General features: G+C 38.3%; 1 protein-coding gene and 1 pseudogene across 1 annotated transcript in view; both read left to right on the plus strand.

Moving 5' to 3' along the window:
* Positions 1-793: 793 nt before the first annotated feature.
* LOC128094093 (vomeronasal type-1 receptor 4-like) lies at positions 794-1,735 on the plus strand (annotated as a pseudogene).
* Positions 1,736-15,605: 13,870 nt separating this feature from the next.
* LOC128124333 (vomeronasal type-2 receptor 116-like) overlaps positions 15,606-22,270 on the plus strand; it is a 31,155-nt gene continuing 24,490 nt past the window's right edge. Inside the window, exons 1-2 of the mRNA XM_052760475.1 lie at positions 15,606-15,661; positions 16,520-16,705. Coding sequence (XP_052616435.1) covers positions 15,606-15,661; positions 16,520-16,705 — 242 coding nt within the window. The remainder of the gene's footprint in view (positions 15,662-16,519; positions 16,706-22,270) is intronic.

Raw genomic sequence — 22,270 nt, forward strand, 5'->3', positions numbered from 1 at the left:
ATTTCTGTTCTATATATTTTATGGCACCCACTCAGCCTAGGAAGGGAGAATGAGATTTGTGTGCAGAATCCCTCAGACAATCAAGAAATACAATGAACATACATAGCACATTTAAAGATCTCAGACAGATTATAAATACCTCCTCGTATCTGAAAGTGAGATCCTGTAACCTCTAGGAAACAGCAGATAACAACTTCTCTGAACTCACAATATTCCCTTAAGAGCTAACAGCAGGAAATTGCAATTCTTCTTTGCTAATGGTCACCAGGGGAGAAAAGTTCAGAGCAAAGTTCTTGCCTGCTCATTGCTATTTCAAGTAAAATAATAATTGCAGGTCTGAGGAGAGGTGATATCACAGAATCACAGACCATATCTCCGACACTGGCTGCCTTCCGTCCAGCTAACCAGATCTTTGTGGCCATGGAGCTGTGATCAGCATGCTGGGAAGAGATAGGGTGCTGAGAGTGTAGCAGATTGCAACCTGAGATCAGAGAAGAAAAGAAAATGAGCCAGGCCACTGGATATATTTTGTTCCTGTCCTGTTGAGATATTGCTGCCTCTTTGCACATTCCAAAGAGTATGAATCTAAAAATATTAAAGCATGTTGTGTCTCATTCAATTGCTTTCGTGTATGACATTCATGTCAAAGTGATAGATGCCCTATAGATTGAATATATCTTGTGGATTCATTCAGAATTGATAATCAATATCCTGTGTCCTGTGGCACAGTGCATGTGGTCCCCACCTCATCTTTTAATGCAGAATCCTCACTCTGAGTTTAGAAACTGGCAGCATGACAGCCAGTGAGCTGTCTGTAAGAGTGGTCATCTTGTCTCTGACTATTATTGGATTTCTGGGGAATTTCTTGCTTCTCTACCACTATCTGTTTCTTTACCTAGCAAGGTACAGGTTAAGGTCTACAGACTGGGTTCTGATGCACCTGATTGTAGCCAACATCTTAACTGTCCTATTTAAAGGAGTGCCACACACAATGGCAGCTTTTGGATTGACAGACTAATCAATGATATTGTATGCAAATTGGTTTTCTCTTTTCACAGAATAAGTAGGAGTGTTTGTATTGGCAGTACCTGCTTCCTCAGTGTCTTTCAGGCCATCATCATCAGCCCCAGGGACTACAGGTATTCAGAGCTTAAAATAAATTCACACAGGTACATCCGTTACTCTGTGTACCTGAACTAGGCAATTCATTTCCTTATAAGCAGTATCAGTCTTGTGCACATGAGGGCAAAATATGGGAATAAAAGCACAGCAAATCTGAAATCTTATTTATACTGCTATTCTGTCCGTCATGACCAAACCAGTGACTTCTTGTATGCAGCATTGCTGTCAGCTCCTGATATTCTTTTCCTGGGACTCATGCTATGGACCAGCGGCTTCATGGTCATCCCACTGCACAAGCATAAGCAAAGGATGCAGCAAATGCCCAGGGCCAATATCTCCTCCAGATCCTCCCCTGCGTCCAGAGCCTCTAAAACCATCCTTCTCCTGGTCAGTATCTTTGTCTCCTTTTACACACTCTCTTCTGTCTGTCAACTCTTTGGGGCTCTTTTGTATAATCCCAGCTGGTCTCTGGTGCATGTGACTGCAATGGCCTCTCTATTTTCCCCCACTGTTTGTCCTTGTCTTCTCATGAGCCATGACTCCTCCATATCCAGCTACTGCCTGCCCTTAAAAATGAACAGAAATTTCCCCAAAGTCTATGATTGAGAGTTAAATTTTTATGAATTAATAGCATAAATATTTGCTTCTGGTAGTTAAAAAAACACTTCACAGCTTGATGTTTCTTCTTTTGATTTTTGACATATTTATATTAATGGTGGAAACACACACCAATTTTCAGATTTACCAACATTCATAATTCTTTTCTTACTAATAAGAATAAATAATTAAGTATCATTTAAGAGAGATAAATGGTTAATTACTGACCTACACAATCATTAAGAAATGTGAATATACTTTTCTGACATGGATAAACAGACCTAAAATTGATCATTCTTTTTCTCTACAGTATATACTTGTTTGGCAGAAGAACTGGAGTTAAGGACAAAGTAAGTGGAGGGAAGGGAAAGGTCATTGAGAGAGAGACTATAGGGAAAGACAACCAAATCTAAGGAGTATTATGAGTATGGAAACTTAATAGAGTAAAAACTCCCATATGTATACACACATATATTTAGGTGATCAAAGAAAACTGTCATATTAAGGGGGAGTCACAACTGGCCATCTCTTGTCAGCAAATGAAGATTCTAGAAACAACATTGGGTTATATCAAATTGAATTCTTAGTTCAAGAGGCTCCATGAGAATCCTCAAACAACCCAGGTTGTTCACAAGACAAGTTTCCTCTCCTATCCATGATAACAAAGTCTCATTCCTGAAGACAACACTTATGAAAATTACTGAGCATAGAGATGTCTAATTTGTGCCTATGTAGAACATACACTCTTACTTTCAAGAATCTTTTGTACTGAAACTTACTCTGCATGCTGCCAAAAGAGAAATGTAAACAGCAAGTTAGCCACATACCCTTTATCTATGATGCTGTACTGTCTGAAAGAAATGCCAGGGCAATGAAGGCACAATGCTTGTGGGAATCACCACCTTTTAAGAGATTTGACTTAAGGCCCACTCCCCAATATAATATCCATACCCAACACTGACTGGGTATATTGAATCTGATATATTATATATTATGTATCTATATACCTATATATATAGGTATATATATATATATATATATATGTGTGTGTGTGTGTGTGTGTGTGTGTGTGTGTGTGTAGTAATCAAATAGCTCTTAGTGATATTCTATTATACTCATAGATCAGGAACTTATTCAACTATCATCAGAGAAGATTCCTCCTGCAGCAGACTGGAACAAATATAAAAAGGACAACCCTACATTATGCAAAGAGTTAGAGATATTGTAATACTCAGCCCTAGATGGGATGTCTCCATCAATTACCTCCCCTCAGAGCTCATGTAATCACAGGAAAGAAGGAGGAAAGAGTGTAAGAGACAGAGGATGTTGAGGAGAAAAATTAAATCTCTCAAAATACACATGATCAAAGCTCTCATGATCTCACAATTACTAAACCAGAATGCATAGCACCTGAAGAGGACTGCCCTAGGTCCCTTTGCTTATATTGCAGCTTCCAGTTTAGTGTTTTTATTGGATTTCTAAGTGTGAAAACTAGTGGGTCTCTGATTCCTGAGCCATCTCTTGGGCACTATTCCTTCTTTTGGTTTGTCTTCTCCAACACTGATGTGATAGTTTTTTCTTAATCTCATTTTATTTCATATCATTATATGTAAATGGATGGATGAGGAGCTGAATGAATGAATGAATGAATGAATGAATGAATGAATGAAAACATTTTCACTTATGTAAACCTTAACCACGGAACTCTTTTTATAACCTGTTGGGGTGGGGAAATTCAGTTTTCTCCTATGGAGTGACTGTGTGTATATCAACCACTGTAGGGTAGCCCTTATGTTCAAGAGATACTATCCACATGTAATGGAATCCACAATTTTGGTGTCTGTAATTTTATTTGGTTACAGTTCAATGTTTTTTTTCTTTGTTGGTGTTGTATTATTTTGTTATTTGTTTTTGGGCTGTGCTCTTTTACTGAGATTCTCTTTGTTTTTGAGAATGAATTTAATTTGGTGGATAGGGAGGAGAGCATCTGAAAGAACTTGTGGGAGGGGAAGAATATGGACAAAATATATTTGAATTTAAAATTGTTTTACATTATAAAAATATAAAAAAGAATTAATATATCATGCAAAAATTTACTACATTCCATATTTATCTATCTTCTTTCATCTGTCTGTCTGTCTTTGTCTCTCTGTCTGTCTCTGTTCCTCTCTCTCTCTCTCTCTCTCTCTCTCTCTCTCTCTCTCTCTCTCTCTCTGTACATTATTAATATCACATCTACCAGAAGATATTGGTGGCAAGTCCATCTTTGACATTGTAATGCTGTTTGAATTCTCATGCTATAAACATTTTAAGTAAACTCACATCTTTCATGAATATATCTGCAGCTCAAGCATTTCATTACCACAATTGAATTTTGCAAACCCATTAGTACATGGATCCAAAAAGAGAGAGGGATGTCCTCCAGGAAAACAATTGTTCGGTATTTGCTTTATCTACTTCTCTCTTATTTATGAGAATTTAAAGAATATGAAGTGTATAAAAACAAAGAGTACTATTTGTTTCTTTGTTTTAGAGAGATTTCAGACCATCCTGTCATAGAGCAAATAGTAGTAGGTCTGGTAAGTAGGCTAATGAGAATTTATAATGTACACTACTTACAAAGTTGAGGATGAGGGTACAGAAACTGTATTGTATTACTACAGACTCTTTAAAGTAAGAAAACATAGTGAATAAGTACATATGTGTATATATCTATGGGATTTATGGGATAGGTTTCTGTAGTGTGTTCCAGGAAGGTCAGCAATGGATATCTCATACTGGAGTGACTGAAAATCAAGTAGTTCATTTCAGGAGGCTGGATGTCTCAGCAGCCCAAAGCTGGTGTTGGAGACTTTTAAGATTCCTGGATAGATGCTTATTGCCATTCTGTGTTGAAATCACAAAATATTTGGTACAAATATCTGAAAACTAATTCCAGAGCAGCAGTAGAGTTTGATGTGGTACAAAAGTGAGGGCATGCCTCTGAAAATTGAAGGTTTATTGTCCTATGCCATTTGTCTGCTCTATTAGCAGAAGTTGATGCCAACTTTTATGGTAGATCTTCATACTTCCAGTAATCTCATGAAGAATATGTTACAGTCATTCCTAATAGTTTTTTTTATTATTCAATATGAAGTCCAGTAGTAAACAGAGCCTAACCAACAAAAGTCCATTCTTTATCAACATGACACACAATCCAAACTCTTTCTATCATGCTTAATTATGAAAACAATAACCAGGTCACATATTTCAACTAATGTGATACTACAATCTCACATACAACATCAAATGCATCATTATACATTTTAAAATAGATGGTTATGCCCTTTGAGGAATATCTAGTCCTTTTTCTCATAACATTAGTAACAATGAATATATAAATAAATTTTATGACTTATGAGAAATAATGAATTAAATCACAAATACTGACATATATGCATGCTTATACACAAAAGCTATTCATAACAAAATATGTCTTAATTTCTGCAACTGTTCATGTGGTTTTATCTAGTATTAATATACTTATTCTTCTCCCACTCATTATTTATTTCTCCCCAAAATAACAAAGCTACTAAAAATGTCTTGATTATTTTCTTGTAGTGTGAAATCCAACTTCATTCTGAAAGTCATGGGCTCTGTATCATCCTACACGGATTGGTTTTACATTCAGTTTCCCATTGGCATTAATTCCAGGACATTGTGATACAGACCATAGTCCTAAGGGATCTGCTGTAATCCAGACATAGTCTTCCATACCTTCATTATAGAAAAACAACTGAAAATTTTCTCAGTAGTGTGGACCAATCACATATCCTACTATTGTTAATCCAATAGTAGCCTGTTCACATAAGGACATTGAAATCTCAAATTGACCATGGTGAGATTCAAGGTTCTAATTTGAAGAAATATTTGTGGTGTCTCCAGGCAGTAGTACTCTAGCTTCTAAATCCACATTTCTATGATAGCAAACCATAGCATCATGACAGCAATAGGCATTATTTCCTGGATCACTAGAGGTGATATTGAGTGGAAATATTCCAACTTCCACACTGTAATTCCTTGATCCATAAATGATGGCTCAGAAAGAAAGCATACAATAAACTGGATGCTGATTAAAATCATACACCACCTCATGGAGAGCACTGTCATAGCCCCTCTATACAAACACCACATGAATGGTAATCTACATTGGAGAAGCCACTTCACTAATACCATCTGGCTGATAAAAGAAGGTGGAGGCCATATTAAGACTAGTAGATTCCATGAATATGAGTCTAATATAATTTTCTGCCTCTGAAGAGTCTCTTGGTAGGAAATAATGCTCTGTTGGTGCCCCAGTTTCTCCTCTGAAATTCTTGCCTGGTTATAGGAAATGACTGGTAATGGCTCCATATTCCCTACCACTAAGAGTATTAGTTAGGGACATCTTCATTGATTCCTGAGAGTTTCCATTGCTCGAGGTTCTAGGTCATCACAGAAATGCCCCCAGATTTCAGTTGTCTCTCACAGTAATACTCTGCAGGGACTGATCTAATCCATCTGCATATGTGTTATAGCTGTATAGATTAGTCTTGTGGGACTACTAACAGTGGGATGAAGGTCTGTCTCTGACTCTGTTGCCTGATTGTGAGAAACATTACTCCTACTAGATTGCCTCCTTTATCCTTAATAGAAGAGGAATTGCTCAGTCTTACTGCAATTTATACCATGGCTGGCTGATAGCCATGGGAGGCTGCTGTGGGATGTTCTGTATGGCAAATGTGTTGCTCTGATTGGTCAATAAATAAATCACTGATTGGCCAGTGGCTAGGCAGGAAGTGTAGGCGGGACAGGGAGGAGAATAAAGATGGGAAGTGGAAGGCTAAGTGAGAGAGACACTGCCAGCCGCCACGACAACAAACAGCATGTGAAGAGAAGATACCGGTAAGCCACGAGCCATGTGGCAAGGTATAGATTAATGGAAATGGATTAATTTAAGCCGTAAGAAAGTTAGCAAGAAGCCTGCCACGGCCATACAGTTTGGAACCAATATAAGTCTCTGTGTTTACTTGGTCAGGTCTGAGTGGCTGTGGGACTGGCGGGTGATAGAGATTTGTCCTGACTGTGGGCCAGGCAGGAAAACTTTAGCTACAAATAGCATCCAACGTGGTGGCAAGAGTTTCCACCTAAAAACTGAGAAAAAAAGATTCTAAAACAGAGCTAAAAACAGCTTCCTAATTGTCTCTCTCAAATGAGTGGCAGATGCCGGTTTGAGCTACTGGTGGTTTCCTAGCGTGCACACTCAACCTGCAGTATGGTGGGAATGAGGCCTCTGCAAGTGGTACATTAAGCTGCATGGTGGATTTAGACTTTGCTAGTGAAAAACAAAAAAAAAAGAGGTTTCTGGGCTACACACTGCTTAGATAAAAGCATAGACCCACATAGCTGCCAGAGCTGGCAGTAAACGTACCACCATACCGCCGCCATGATGGGAAGCTGAGGTGGGCAGAGCCAGCAGCCACAGATGCTGCAGTTTAAAGCAATAGATTCACAATAAGACAGATTCAGATGTAATAGTTTACAATGTGTGCAAAATATATGTAGGCTTGAAAGAGACAAAAAAGGTGATATATACAGTTATATAAACAAATACATAGTTTTAAAAAAATAAAGTCTTTAAAGAGACAGTAAAGTTAATATAAAAAATATGCCATGTGAAGATGAATATTACACAGAGAATCTGGATTGTGTTGTCTTTGGGATTTTTAACTGCAGAAAAACATTTGATCGTAAAAGCTGTTGAGTTATGCCAAAATGTATATTTTAAGAGTACCTTGACTTCAAAATTTGAATATAAGGATATATTGCTTTGGAAAGGAGACTCTGCTTTTGTTCCCACAGAAAGCCAGAGGCTATGGATTTGTTAGAGATTAAGATACATCAGGTTTGACCAGTCAAGACCCCCTGAAAGGTCTCCGATGACACCATGGCCCAGATGATCCAACATCCAGAATGGCTTGAAGGCAACTGGCTCAGACAATACAGCCTCATGGACTATTCCATAATCCTAAAATTTTCTTTGTGTCCCCATAAGATACAGTGCCCCCCTCCAGCAGGAAGTAGTAAGAGAAGCTACGCCCAAATTCCCAAATTATATGTAATTTTAACTTTGTTAAGGTTAAAACCTTCCTTTTGGAAAAAAGAAAAAGAAAAGGGGAAGTGCTGTGGGATGTTCTGTATGGCAAATGTGTTGCTCTGACTGGTCAATAAATAAATCACTGATTGGCCAGTGGCTAGGCAGGAAGTGTAGGCGGGACAGGGAGGAGAATAAAGCTGGGAAGTGGAAGGCTAAGTGAGAGAGACACTGCCAGCCGCCACGACAACAAACAGCATGTGAAGAGAAGATGCCAGTAAGCCAAAAGCCATGTGGCAAGGTATAAATTAATGGAAATTGATTAATTTAAGCTGTAAGAAAGTTAGCAAGAAGCCTGCCACAGCCATACAGTTTGTAACCAATATAAGTTTCTGTGTTTACTTGGTCAGGTCTGAGTGGCTGTGGGACTGGCAGGTGATAGAGATTTGTCCTGACTGTGGGCCAGGCAGGAAAACTTTAGCTACAGGAGGCCCACATGTATCTGAAGAGAAACAGGGGAGGAGTACTGGAAGGGTGTGTTGGGGAAGTGGGAGGAGCAAAGGTTCTGAGAAGGGAAGAGGGAGCGGAAACTGATTGAGTTTTAAAATGAAAAAGAAATAAACATACACACAAAGAAATAATCTGTGTGGAGTACCATCATGGTGCATAAGGTATTAATTAAGGTACTAGACATTAGTTTTGGCATGTGCATTATGCCCAGATAGACAAATCCATAAAAAGAATAAGTATCTAGTCCATTAAGGTGAAAGTATTTTGCTTTCTTCTTTTTAATTTTCCAACTTTTATTGAAAATGTATTTTTTTGTTTTATATAAGAGATTTTCTAGTCGTTTTACATATCAGCCATGAATTCCCCTATGCTCCCTCCTCCCATTCCCCAGCCTTCCCCCCCAATCCACCCCCAATTCTCACCTCATCCAAGACAAGGTCTCCTCTGGGAGTCAGCCCAGCCTGGTAGACTTAGCCTAAGAAAGTCCAGGCCAGTCATCCCTACACCAAGGCTGATTAAAGTATCTCAGCATAGGCCCTAGGTTCCAAAAAGCCGGATCATGCACCAAGGACAGGTCCCAGTCCCACTGCCTGGGGGCCTCCTAAACAGTTGAAGCTAATCAGTTGTCTCTCTTACCCAGAGGGCTTAGTCCAGTTCCATAGGGGCTCCTCAGCTATTGGTTAACAGTTCACATGTTTCCGCTAGTTCGGCTATTTGTCCCTGTACTTCTAACAATCTTCATCTCAATATTTCTTGCTCATATAATCCCTCCTCTCTCTCATTGATTGGACTCCTGGAGCTCTATCTGGGGCTTGGCCGAGGATCTCTGCATCTGCTTCCATCAGTCACTGGATGAGAGTTCTATCATGACAGTTAGGGTGTTCAGCCATCCAAACACCAGAGTAGGTCAGCTCAGGCACCCTTTCGACCATTGCCTTTAGTCTACAGTGAAGTCATCTTTGAGGATTTCTAGGGAATTCTCTAGCACTCTGATTCTTCCTATTCCTGTGGAGTCTTAATTTATCATGGTATTTCTTTCCTTGTTCTCCCACTCTGTTCCTGATCCAACTGGGATCTCCTGCTCCCCTAAGTTCTCTTTTCCCCAACTGTTGCTCTCCACCCACCACCCCCAGTTTGCTCATGTAGATCTCATCCATTTCTCTGTCGTTAGGCAATCCCTGTGTCTTTCTTGGAGTCATCTTTACTAGGTAGCCTCCCTGGAGTTGTCAGTTACAGTCTGGTTATTCTTTGCTTTACATGTAGTATCTACTTATGAGTGAGTACACACCATGTTTGTCTTTCTGTGTCTGGGTTATTCAGGATGATATTTTCTAGTTCAAACCATTGTCCTGAAAACTTCATGACGTCATTGTTTTTCTCTGCTGAGTAGTACTCCATTGTGTATATGTATCACATTTTACTTATCTAGGGCATCTAAGTTGTTTCCAGGTTCTGGCTATTACAAATAATGCTGATATGAACATAGTTGGGCGTGTCTCCTTGTGGTATGATTGAGCTTTCATTGGGTATATGCCCAATAATGATATAGCTGGGTCTTGAGGGAGATTGATTCTGAATTTTCTAAGAAAGTGCCATAGCGATTTCCAAAGAGGTTGTACAAGTTTGCATTCTCCCCAACATTGTAGGGGTGTTCCCCTTGCTCCACAACCTCGCCAACATAAGCTGTCTTAAGTGTTTTTTGTTTTAGCCATTCTGATGGGTGTAAGACAGTATCTCAGAGTCATTTTGATTTGCATTTCCCTGATGATTAGGGATGTTGAGCAATTCCTTAAATGTCTTTCAGCTATTTGAGCTTCTTCCTATGAGAATTCTCTATTTAGCTCTATAGCCCATTTTTTAAAATACACTGTTGGGTATTTTGATGTCTAATTTCTTGTAGCTAGAGATTTCCTGCCTGGTCCACAGTCACGACAAATCTCTCTTACCTGCCAGTCCCACAGCCGCTCAGAACCAACCAAGTAAACACAGAGACTTATAATGCTTACAAACTGTATGGCCGTGGTAGGCTTCTTGCTAACTGTCCTTACAGCTTAAATTAATCCATTTCTATAAATCTATACCTTGCCACATGGCTCGTGGCTTACCAGCATCTTCACATGCTCTTTGTCGTCGTGGTGGCTGGCCGTGTCTCTGACTCAGCCTTCCACTTCCCAGCTTTATTCTCCTCCTTGTCCTGCCTATATTTCCTCCTGCCTGACTACTGGCCAATCAGTGATTTATTTATTAACCAATCAGAGCGACACATTTGCCATACAGAACATCCCACAGCACGTCCCCTTTTCTTTTTTTTTTTTCCAAAAGGAAGGTTTTAACCTTAACAAAATAAAATTACATATAATTTCTGAATTTGGGCGTAGCTTCTCTTACAACTTCCTGATGAAGGGGGGCGCTGTATCTTATGGGGACACAAAGAAAATTTTAGGATTATGGAATAGTCCATGAGGCTGTATTGTCTGAGCCAGTTGCCTTCAAACCATTCTGGATGTTGAATCATCTGGGCCTTGGTGACATCAGAGACCTTCAGGGGATCTTGGCTGGTCAAACCTAATGTATCTTAAGCTGAAACAAATCCATAGCCTCTGGCTATCTGTGGAAACAAAAGCAGAGACCCTTTTCCAAAGCAACATATCCTTATATCCAAATTTTGAAGTCAAGGTACTCTTAAAATATACATTTTGGCATAACTCAACAGCTTTTACAATTAAATGTTTTTCTGCAGTTAAAAATCCCAAAGACAACACAATCCAGATTCTCTGTGTAATATTCATCTTTACATGGCTTATTTTTATATTAATTTTACTGTCTCTTTAAAGACTTTATTTTTTTAAAACTATGTATTTGTTTATATAACTGTATATATCACCTTTTTTGTCTCTTTCAAGCCTACATATATTTTACACACATTGTAAACTATTACATCTGAAACTATCTTATTGTGAATCTATTGCTTTAAATGGCAGCACTTGTAAGACTGAAATGGCACTATGGCTGCTGGCTCCGCCTACCTCAGCTTCCCAACATGGCGGTGGTACGTTTACTGCCAGCTCTGGCAGCTATTGTGGGTCTATGCTTTTATCCAAGCAGTGTGTAGCCCAGAAACCTCTTTTTTTTTTTTTTGTACTAGCAAAGGCTAAATCCACCACGCAGCTTAATGTGCCACTTGCAGAGGCCTCATTCCCACCATACTGCAGGTCAAGCATGCACGCCAGGAAACCACCAATAGCTCAAACCAGCAGGCTGCAGCTCATTTCAGAGAGACAATTAGGAAGCTGTTTTTAGCTCCGTTTTAAAATCTTTTCTCAGGTTTTAGGTGGAAACTCTTGCCAACTCGTTGGGCACCATTTGTAGCTAGAGTTTTCCTGCCTGGCCCACAGTCACGACAAATCTCTCTCACCTGCCAGTCCCACAGCTGCTCAGACCCAACCAAGTAAACACAGAGACTTATATTGCTTACAAACTGTATGGCCGTGGCAGGCTTCTTGCTAACTGTTCTTACAGCTTAAATTAATCCATTTCTATAAATCTATACCTTGCCATGTGGCTCGTGGCTTACTTGCATCTTCACATGCTGTTTGTTGTCGTGGCGGCTGGCCGTGTCTCTGACTCAGCCTTCCACTTCCCAGCTTTATTCTCCTCCTTGTCCTGACTATACTTCCTCCTGCCTGACTACTGGCCAATCAGTGTTTTATTTACCAATCAATTCGAGCAACACATTTGCCATACAGAACATCCCACAACAATTTCTTGAGTTTTATGTATGTGTATATATATATATATATATTCTGGATATCAGTCCTCCTTCAGATTTGGGGTGGGTGAAGGTCTTTTCCCATTCTGTAGGCTGTTGTTTTGTCTTATTGACCATGTACTTTGCCCTACGAAAGCTTCTCAGTTTCAAGAGATCCCAGTGATTAATTGATTCTCTCAGTGTCTGTGCTACTGGTGTTATATTTAGGAAGTGATTTCCAGTGCCAATGCATTCAAGACTACTTCCTACTTTCTCTTCTATCAGGTTAAGAGTAACTGGATTTATGTTGATGTCTTTGATCCACATGGACTTAAGTTTTGTGCATGGTGAAAGATATGAATCTATTTGCAATCTTCTACACGTAGACATCCAGTTATGCCAGCACCATTTGTTGAAGATGCTTTCTTTTTTCCATTGTACAGTTTGGCTTCTTTCTCAAAAATTAGGTGTTCGTTCATGTGCAGATTAATGTCAGTGTCTTCAGTTCGGTTCCATTGGTCCACATGGGAGTTTTTATGCCATAACATGCTATTTTTATTACTGTAGCTCTATAGTAGAGCTTGAAGTCAGGGATCATGATGCTTCCAGATGTTGTATTATTATATAGGATTCTCTTGGCTATCCTGGGTTTTTTGTTTTTCCATATGAAATTGAGTATTGTTCTTTTCAGGTCTGTGAAGAATTGTGTTTTGATTTTGATAGGGATTGCATTGAATCTCTAGATTGCTTTTGATAAGATTGCCATTTTTACTATGTTAATCTTACCTATCCATGAGCATGGGAGATCTTTCCATTTTCTGACATCTTCTTCAATTTCTTTCTTCAGGGACTTAAATTTCTTGTATACAGGCTTTTGTTTGCTTAGTTGGATTTAACTAAAGGTATTATATATTCTTTGTGGCTATTGTAATGGGTGATGTTTCTCTGATTTCTTTCTCAGCCCATTTGTCATTTGTATAAGGAGGGCTACTGATTTTTTTGAGTTATTCTTTTATCCTGACACATTACAGAAGGTGTTTATAAGTTGTATGAGTTCCTCAGTCAAATTTTTGGGGTCACTTAGGTATACTAACATGTAATCTCCTAGTAGTGAAAGCTTCATTTCTTCCTTTTCAATTTGTATTCCATTGACCTCCTTATGTTGTCTTAATGCTCTGGCTAGAACTTCAAGTACTATAGTGAATAAGTATGTGGAGAATTGACAGATATCAATATAAATGAATATACCACATACCCAAATTTATGGGATGCCATGAAAGCAGTTCTAAGAGGAAAATTCATAGCTAGAAATGCCCACATAAAGAAGTTGGTGAAATCTCACACTAGTGACTTAACAGCACACCTGAAAGTTCTAGAACAAGAAGAATCAAAGGCAAGCAGAAGGAATAGATGCCAGGAAATAATCAAATTGAGAGCTGAAATCAATAAAATAGAAACAAAGAGAACAGTACAAAGAATTGATGAAACAAAGAGTTGGTTCTTTGAGAAAATCACCAAGATGGACAAGCCCTTATCCAAATTAACCAAAAGGCAGAGAGAGAGACATCAAAATTAGCAAATTCAGAAATGAAAAGTGAGACATAACAGCTAAAATTGAGGACATCCAGAGAATCATCAGGTCATACTTCAAAAACCTGTACTCCACAGACTGGAAAATCTAAAAGAAATGGTCAATTTTCTGGACATGTACCACATACCTAAGTTAAATCAAGACCAGATAAACTATTTACATAGACCAATACCCCCTAAGGAAATAGAAGCAGTCATTAAAGGTCTCCCAACAAAAAAAATCCCAGGACCAGATGGTTTCAAAGTAGAATTCAACCAGATCTTCAAAGAAGAGATAATACCAATACTTTTAAATTTTTCCCCACAATAGAAATATAAGTACCATTACCAAATTCCTTCTATGAGACAACAATTACTCTAATTCCCAAGCCACACAAAGATGAAACAAAGAAAGAGAACTTCAGATGAATCTCCAAAATGAACATTGATGCAAAAATATACTCAATAAAATATTGGCAAACAGACTCCAAAAATACATCAAAACAATTATCTACCATGATCAAGTAGGCTTCATCCCAGAGATGCAAGGGAGGTTCAACATATGAAAGTCTGTCAATGGAATACACCATATAAATAAACTCAAAGAAAAAAACCACATGATCATCTCACTAGAAACTGAAAAGGCCTTTGAAAAAATCCAACACTCCTTCATGATAAAGGTCTTGGAGAGATCAAGAATACAGGGAATATAATAAAGGCAATTTACAGCAAGCCAACAGCCAACATCAAAGTAAATGGAGAGACACTCAAAGCACTTCCACTAAAATCAGGAAAATATATTCTGTTCACATATTCTGATCACAGTTTTCCATCTCCTCAACCTTCCTTCATATTAAGATTCACTTGATATCTTTCTCTCATTAGAAAACAAGTGAGCTTCTAAGATGTAACAATAAATAAAGTAAAACACAATGAGCTAAACTAAAACCCAGCATATCATAGGATCTAAGCAAAAAAAGTCTATAGAATGTTTTGGCTAAGTATCACATCCCTTACAGGGCGATACACAGCGTCCACATATTCTTGTAGCAGGAATCTTAGAAGGTCATATTAAAAAAATCAAATCTGAGGCCAGTTATTGGAATGAATGCTGAAAGATCAGAGAAGCAGAACAAGCTACAGCTACCTCACCTTGCCATTTCCTCTGCTAATCCTGTTTCCTCAGACTGGAAGCTTCTGTGTCCTCATCCAGAATGAATCTCAGCTGAACTGCTGCTCGAAAGCCTGAAAGCTTAATCAGGCAAATGCTTCTAGTTCCTGGTCTTCATGCCTTATATACCTTTCTGCTATCTGCCATCATTCCCTGGGATTAAAGGTTCACTTCTTGGGATTAAAGGCAAGTGTCACCATGCCTGGCTGTTTACAATGTGACCTTGAACTCACAGAGATCCAGAGGGATTTCTGCCTCTGGAATGCTAGGATTAAAGGTGTGAGTGCCACCATTTTCTAGCCTCTATATCTAGTGGCTGTTCTGTTCTTTGACCCCAGATAAGTTTATTAGGGTGCACAATATATTGGGGAAAACAATACCACCACATATCCTGTTTGGTTATCTCAGTTAATCTTTCTATGTTCTTAATGCATAAGTGATACATATCTATGGATAAGTGATGGAGGGATTTCCTATTTTCACTGCCAACTGAAATATTTCAGATGTTTCAGTCTGCCTTCTACTTCACATGACTCAGAAGAATTAATGGTTATCAATCTTCAGACTAGTGTCTGTGGCTTTTTATTCACTCCATTTTTTTCATCTTTTCCACAAGGAGCTTATATATGGGTTGCAGCATCCATTCATTAATGCAACATAATATAATTTACTTTCACTGTGTTACCTTATGCTGTGAACTAGGAAATAGAGCCCTCTTCATCACAGCTTTATTTGGTTAGTAGATAAAGGATTCATTTAGAAGATTTTAAATTATCATGCTTTATACAGAAAAGAGAAAGATTTCCCATCACAGTCATATTCTCATAACAGGGTAAGTAGCTGGTAAACCCACTAGGTATGGATTAGTACAAATTATCTACTCAAGGATTTACTGAGGATTAACTAGGACAGCAATGGGGCAATAGCTCAAAGCCCAGAATCTGAACAAGAAACTTCATTTCTCAATTCATTGGCCCATTTGGAAATGAATAACTTAGCAGAACCATTAATTCTCTCAAAGTGAGAAATTAATGGATTGTATTAGTTGTGGGCATTACATTGATCTGCATATTGGGATGTATCATAGAAGGAAGAAAACTCTGAAACACAGACATGAAGCAAGGTTGAATATACTGATTTTACTTTGGTTTGGTAAATCATAATGTCTCAATCAGTCTGCTTGGCTTTGTCCAGCATGGGAGTTTGGCCTCTTCTCTTTCCCATTACACTTGGAATGTCATCCTCTGATGTAGCCTGTTTACAACAACCTCAGTTGTTTTCATATGAAAAGTTTCTTGCTTTATTCTTCTGGCTAAATTAGACAAAGAGGACTTCATCCCTGAGCTCTTACTGCCTGTTGTTTTAGTTTAAATCATGGTGCCTGTGGGTACATAAGAAAATCTATAAACATATTTTCCAGCTTGTTATTCACCTGAACACAGGGCCTCAGATGCAGAGCCCAAGGGTAGAAAGAGTTCCGGAATTCTCAATGGCAGTAGAGGGGGTATAAGAAAGTGCTCAGAGTGATTACTGTGACAGCCTCACTCATCAACAAAGTTAGAAGTACATATGATCACAGACACCAGGGCTAAGTAAAAACCTGCTGGACACTGAGATCTGGATCCATTTGACTTATGTCTGAGCAGACACGTGTGTTAACAGGATGTTTTCTTTTGTTTACTATTATCAGGATCTTGTCCAATCACAGTCATGTATATGCCTATAGCTCCTCTGAGTGTTATGTCAAAATCAAAGAAGATTTTCACCTTGAAGGAGATGTGGTCATTGGTGCATTTTTCCCAGTTCATACTATCTACACGAGCAACAAAGTTCCACATCCTTATATACCATACTATTTCACCGACGTTCACATACAGTAAGTGTTGATACTCATTTATCCTGTTTCAGATTTCATATTACATATGACAGGTGATACATATATTCAAACCTGCAAACTTCCTTTTCTAATGAAGAAAAACCTTCCTCCAATATGTAATTCCTCATTTAATTGCATGTTACCCTTCTTTTATTTTCTTTTCTAAAAGATGATAACTTTTCTTGTGTATTTATTGATTATTGTTTCCAAATATTAAAAAAATGTAATTTTGTGATCTTACTTGGCCATCCCTTTACAGTCACATATTTTTCATGTTAGGTTCAGAGGGAAGATGGATTTCTCAGAGTTTGACCTGCCTTTTCAGGGCAGTCTAAAAGTCAAGATGTACTCCTGTGAAAAGAGGTGATGCCCCCAAAAGCTGTTACCATGGAGGGATGTGATGATAGAGTCACAAGATGCCACTGATTTAGGAGTAAAAGTGTCATACTTAGATGTTGGGAATAGTTCTTTGTGTTTAGATGTTTCTGTCTGTCTTCAGGGTTCCTTTAATTAAATTAATTATTTGCTAATCTTTTTCTCCCAAACACTTTTGCCCCTTTACATGTTTGTTCCATACATCTTAAATAAGTTTTTATCTCATTTTCATGGATGTGTGCATAAGACACATGGGCATGATTGTGTCCACATGGGTCTTGTTTTGTATTAAGTCAGAAATAAAATTAAACTAAGTATTTGGTAGGGAAATATTTTGTTACTACAAAAGATTAATATGTGTGCCTTTCCCCCTTTCCTTTTCTCTCTGAAAATCTACCATTGTATAACAATTTTTCTAAATTTTGTCGAACAAGTTAGGGTACAAGATATAGATAGATAGATAGATAGATAGATAGATAGATAGATAGATAGATAGATAGATAATCAGAACTAATATCATTTTGTAGGGCTTCTAATTACATCCTTTATTACAGTATGAGAGTGTATGTTTATTTTCAAAGAGGGAATGTATCATCTCTCTGATGCTCTCTTTGTCTCTATTCAATTGTTTCTGATTTTTTTTTTTTTTTTTGGTTTTTCGAAACAGGGTTTCTCTGTGTAGCTTTGCGCCTTTCCTGGAACCCGCTTTGGAGACCAGGCTGGCCTCGAACTCACAGAGATCCGCCTGGCTCTGCCTCCCGAGTGCTGGGATTAAAGGCGTGCGCCACCACCGCCCGGCTTGTTTCTGATTTTTTACATGCCTAGAAATACTGATCTTAGTGATCAACATTACAAAACTTATAAACTGTGGGCAGGAATTTTGCTACACTAAATTGGCTTTTGTGTGTTCTAAATTGCTAAATGGATTTTACTTTAAGACTATCATAACTGTTCAGAAAATATGATATATGAACATAAAAATTTTATACTGACTTCCAGATTAATGTAAGTGATCTTTTAGGGGCAATATGACTTAGACTATTGAAATGTACATGGTACAAACTTTTCAAAGCATTTTAACCACAATTTGGTGTGTTCCTGCACACTCATGCCTTAGGTCTCACATGTAGGTAAGAGATCCTCTGTGAAAGGATAACTTCACTTCCCACCATGTGTGTGTTGAGATCAAAGTTATACCATACTCAGTGCAAGGATTTTGCCTTGTGTGAACCATAATTTCTCCCATATGGCAAATTCTGTTATATATGATGACTGTTATCCTTCCAAATTAAAATTGGTATAATCTCTAGAAATGTATGAGTTGAAGAACATGTCCCACCAATTTACTTAAAAATGTGATTGACTTGATATGTCAAAGTAGATTTCTCCAAATCTACAAACATTTCTTATGTTTGTGATATGATATAAATTCATGTATCATATGAATTTTATCTTTCACAATTTGGATGTTAAGAGTTTTTCTTTTCTACTATAAAAATATGCCTTTTTATGTGATAATCCAAAACTATTTTCTTGCAGCTTATTCTAAAATATTTTTCAGTGGGATGCTTGTTTTAAAATTTTTTATTACTTCATTTTGTTTTGAAATTATAGTTGGAACATTTCTCTTTCACTTCCTTACCTTCAAACCTTCCCACATAACTTTGCCTCTACCATTTAAAATTCATGGGCTATTTTAAAAGTTGTTGTTACATGGACATATGTTTCTACACACACACACAGACACACACACACACACATACACACACACACACACACACATGTTACTGAATATAGGCAGGTCAGAATACATAACGCTACATCATTGTATATTTTTGAGGGTGACCATTTGATATTTGATATTCGATTGGGTTGCTTTTCCCTGTAGAAGATTATTTCTCTGACTCTTAGCATTCCTTTATTGTCGATAGTTCTTTGTGTAGGATTAAGACCTTATAATCTTTATCATAGACACTTTGGTATGTCTAATACTCTTCTTATTCATATAATGTTTAGGCAGTTGTACTCATGAAACATTTAGGATAAGACATAAATTATAAAATTCCACAATTTTTTAACAAATTCCCTAACTTGGACTGAAAAGATTTATCAACTTTGCTTTTTAATAATAGGAATAACCAGTTTTATTATCTTTTCTAGGACCAATAGGTAAGGGCAACACTACATGCATATAAATATATGTACATTTTATTTTCCCAGAATTGAAAAACAAGCAATGAAAAGATATAGCTATCAATTTTCTGGAGCATAACTCAGACAGAGAAAGTCACTTTGAATGTTTTCCCCCTGTGTCCTCCTTCTGTGTGTTATGAATGACAATGTCTCTACCCCTAACTCTGTCACAATTCTGAGCTCTTCCCTCCGTTGTCACCTGTGGCCTCACAATTGATGTTCCTCTTTCCACGAATTGAAGCTTTGTGGCCTTTTCTCTTCATATCAGTGGGGTGACCATTGAATGCTCTCTACATCCTTTTATGAAGGTCTGTGAGGACTGCATTTATTTATGTTAAAAGCCCTTCTTTGGTGTTTGTTCTGGTGTGGCCACTGTGCTTTGTTCATCCTCAATATGTACTTTTCATTGGCACTGAGATCTTACTTCCTAGCCTCCTTTTCTTAGGGTGTTTCACAAAGAATGTGTATTCTGCCCTGATATGTTACAACACAGCCAGAAACACACATACAGGCAGCTAATCAGATGCACACCAACCTACCTGGTGTAAGAATGTTTCTCATTGTCTCATAGAAGTGAGTGCTGATGGGTGTCAGAGTTAGCACTGTGGAGATACTTTTAATATTTATCTCAATGTGTCACCTCCAGAAATGTATGTGTCTATCTAATATTGCATTCACATTCAGTAACAATTCTGACCATTTTAGATTGATTCTGTCTGATTAGATTTAAAAAAATTAAGTTGCCTAGTGTCACTTCTGTATCTAATGTAATTGAATAAATAAATAATGACATCTCTGATGTCCAATAGAAATTATGTGATTCAGGGAAAGTAATTCCTATACCACATTATAAGGTGTCTAAGACTTCCAATATACCTATCTATCATCTACAGTTATCATCCATTGACAATATTGTACATCATGAGTTACTAAAATATATTTCTGTAGAGTTAGAATCTTGTGTTTTATTTCTCACCATTTTTGCCAATTTGTTTTATTTTAATTAAGATAACTTTTCATTCATTTTACACAACATTTAAAGATTCCCCTTTCCTCCCCCTGCCCCCCCAGCTCCCCCCTAACCTACCTCCCACTCACTTGCCACAAGATGGCAAGGCCTCCTATGGGGAGGCACATCCAGTAGAGGCAAGTCCAAGCCCTTCCCCTTGCATCAAGGCTGCACAAGGTGTCCCATCATAGGTAGTGGGCTCCAAAAAGACCCTTCAGCACCAATCAGATGGATGCTGATTCTACAGCCAGGGGCTCCCCCAAGCAGATCAAGCTACATAATTGTTTTGCCATTCAGAGTGTCTTGCCTAGTCCCATGCAGGCTCCACAGCCATTGATCCAACTTTCATGAGTTCCCACTAATTTGGTCTGGTCATCTCTGTAGGTTTCCCCATCATGATCCTGATGCACTTGCTCATAGAATCCCTCCTCTCTCTCTCTCTCTCTCTCTCTCTCTCTCTCTCTCTCTCTCTCTCTCTGATTGGACTCCTGGAGCTCTGCCTGGTGTTTGGCTATGGATCTCTGCATATGCCTCCATCAGTCATGGGAGAAAAGCTCTGTCATGACAGTTAGGGTACTCACAGATCTGACCACTGGGACAAGCCAGTTCAGTTCAGGCACGCTCTCCACTATTTCTAGTAGTTGAAGCTGGGGTCAATCTTGGGGATTCCTGGCAGCTTCTCTAGCACCAAGTTTCTCTCTATCCCCATGGTATCTCCTTTTTTCTTGGTATCTTTCTCATTGTTTTCCCACTCGATCCCTGTTCCATTTGACCATCCCATTTCCTTATGTTCTCATCATCCCTCCCCTACCATCCATTGCCCAACCCTCACCCCAGTTCACTCATGGGGATATCATTTATTTCCCCTTCCCACAGTGATCCATGCATAACTCTTTGGGCCTTCCTTTTTAGCTAGCTTCTCTGAAGTTGTGGGTTGTTGTCTGCTTATCCTTGCTTTACTTCTAGTATCCACTTATGAGTGGGTACATATCGTGTTTGTCTTTCTGAATCTGGGTTACCTCAGTCAGAATGAAATTTTCTAGTTCCATCAATTGGCCCACAAATTTCATGATGTCATTGTTTTTCTCTGCTGAGTAGTACTCGATTGTGTATATGTACCACATTTTCTTAAACCAATCTTCAGTTGAGGGGCACCTAGTTTGTTTCCAGGTACTGGCTATCATGAATAATGCTGCTATGAACATAGTTGAGCATGTGTCCTTGTGGTAAGATTGAGTATCCCTTGGATATATGCCCAAGAGTGGTATAGCTGGGTCTTGAGGAAGATTGATTTCCAGTTTTCCGTGAAGATGCCACACTGATTTACAAAGTGGCTATACAAGTTTGTACTCCCAACAACAGTGGAGGAGTGTTACCCTTGCTCCACATCCTCTCCATTATAAGCTGTCTGCTGTTCTTTTGATTTTAGCCATTCTAAAAGGTGTAAGATGGTATCTCATAGTCATTTTGATTTGCATCTCTCTGATGATTAAGGATGCTGAGCAATCCCTTAAATGTCTTTCATCCATTTGAAATTCTTCCTATGAGAATTCTCTTTTTAGCTCTGTAGCCCATTATTTTTAATTGGATTGTTCATTATTTTGATGATGAGTTTCTTGAATTATTTATATATTTTGGAGATCAGCCGTCTGTCAGATGTGGGTTTGATGGATTCCCCTTCTGTAGACTGTTGTTTTTTCTTATTTACTGTGTCCTTTGCCTTATAGAAGCTTCTCAGTTTCAGAAGGTCCCATTTATTAATTGTTGCTCTCAGTGTCTGTACTACTGGTGTTATATTTAGGAAGTAGTCTCCTGTGCCAATGCATTCAAGATGACTTCCTACTTTCTCTTCTATCAGATTTAGTGTAACTGGTTTTATATTGAGGTCTTTGATCCACTTGGACTTGAGTTTTGTGCATAGCAACAGATATGGATCTATTTGCAATCTTCTACATGTTTAAGTCCATTTATGCAAGCACCATTTGTTG

Source organism: Peromyscus californicus, unplaced genomic scaffold (assembly GCF_007827085.1).
Source record: "Peromyscus californicus insignis strain IS unplaced genomic scaffold, ASM782708v3 Scaffold_4__1_contigs__length_199733344, whole genome shotgun sequence".
NCBI lineage: Eukaryota > Metazoa > Chordata > Mammalia > Rodentia > Cricetidae > Peromyscus > Peromyscus californicus.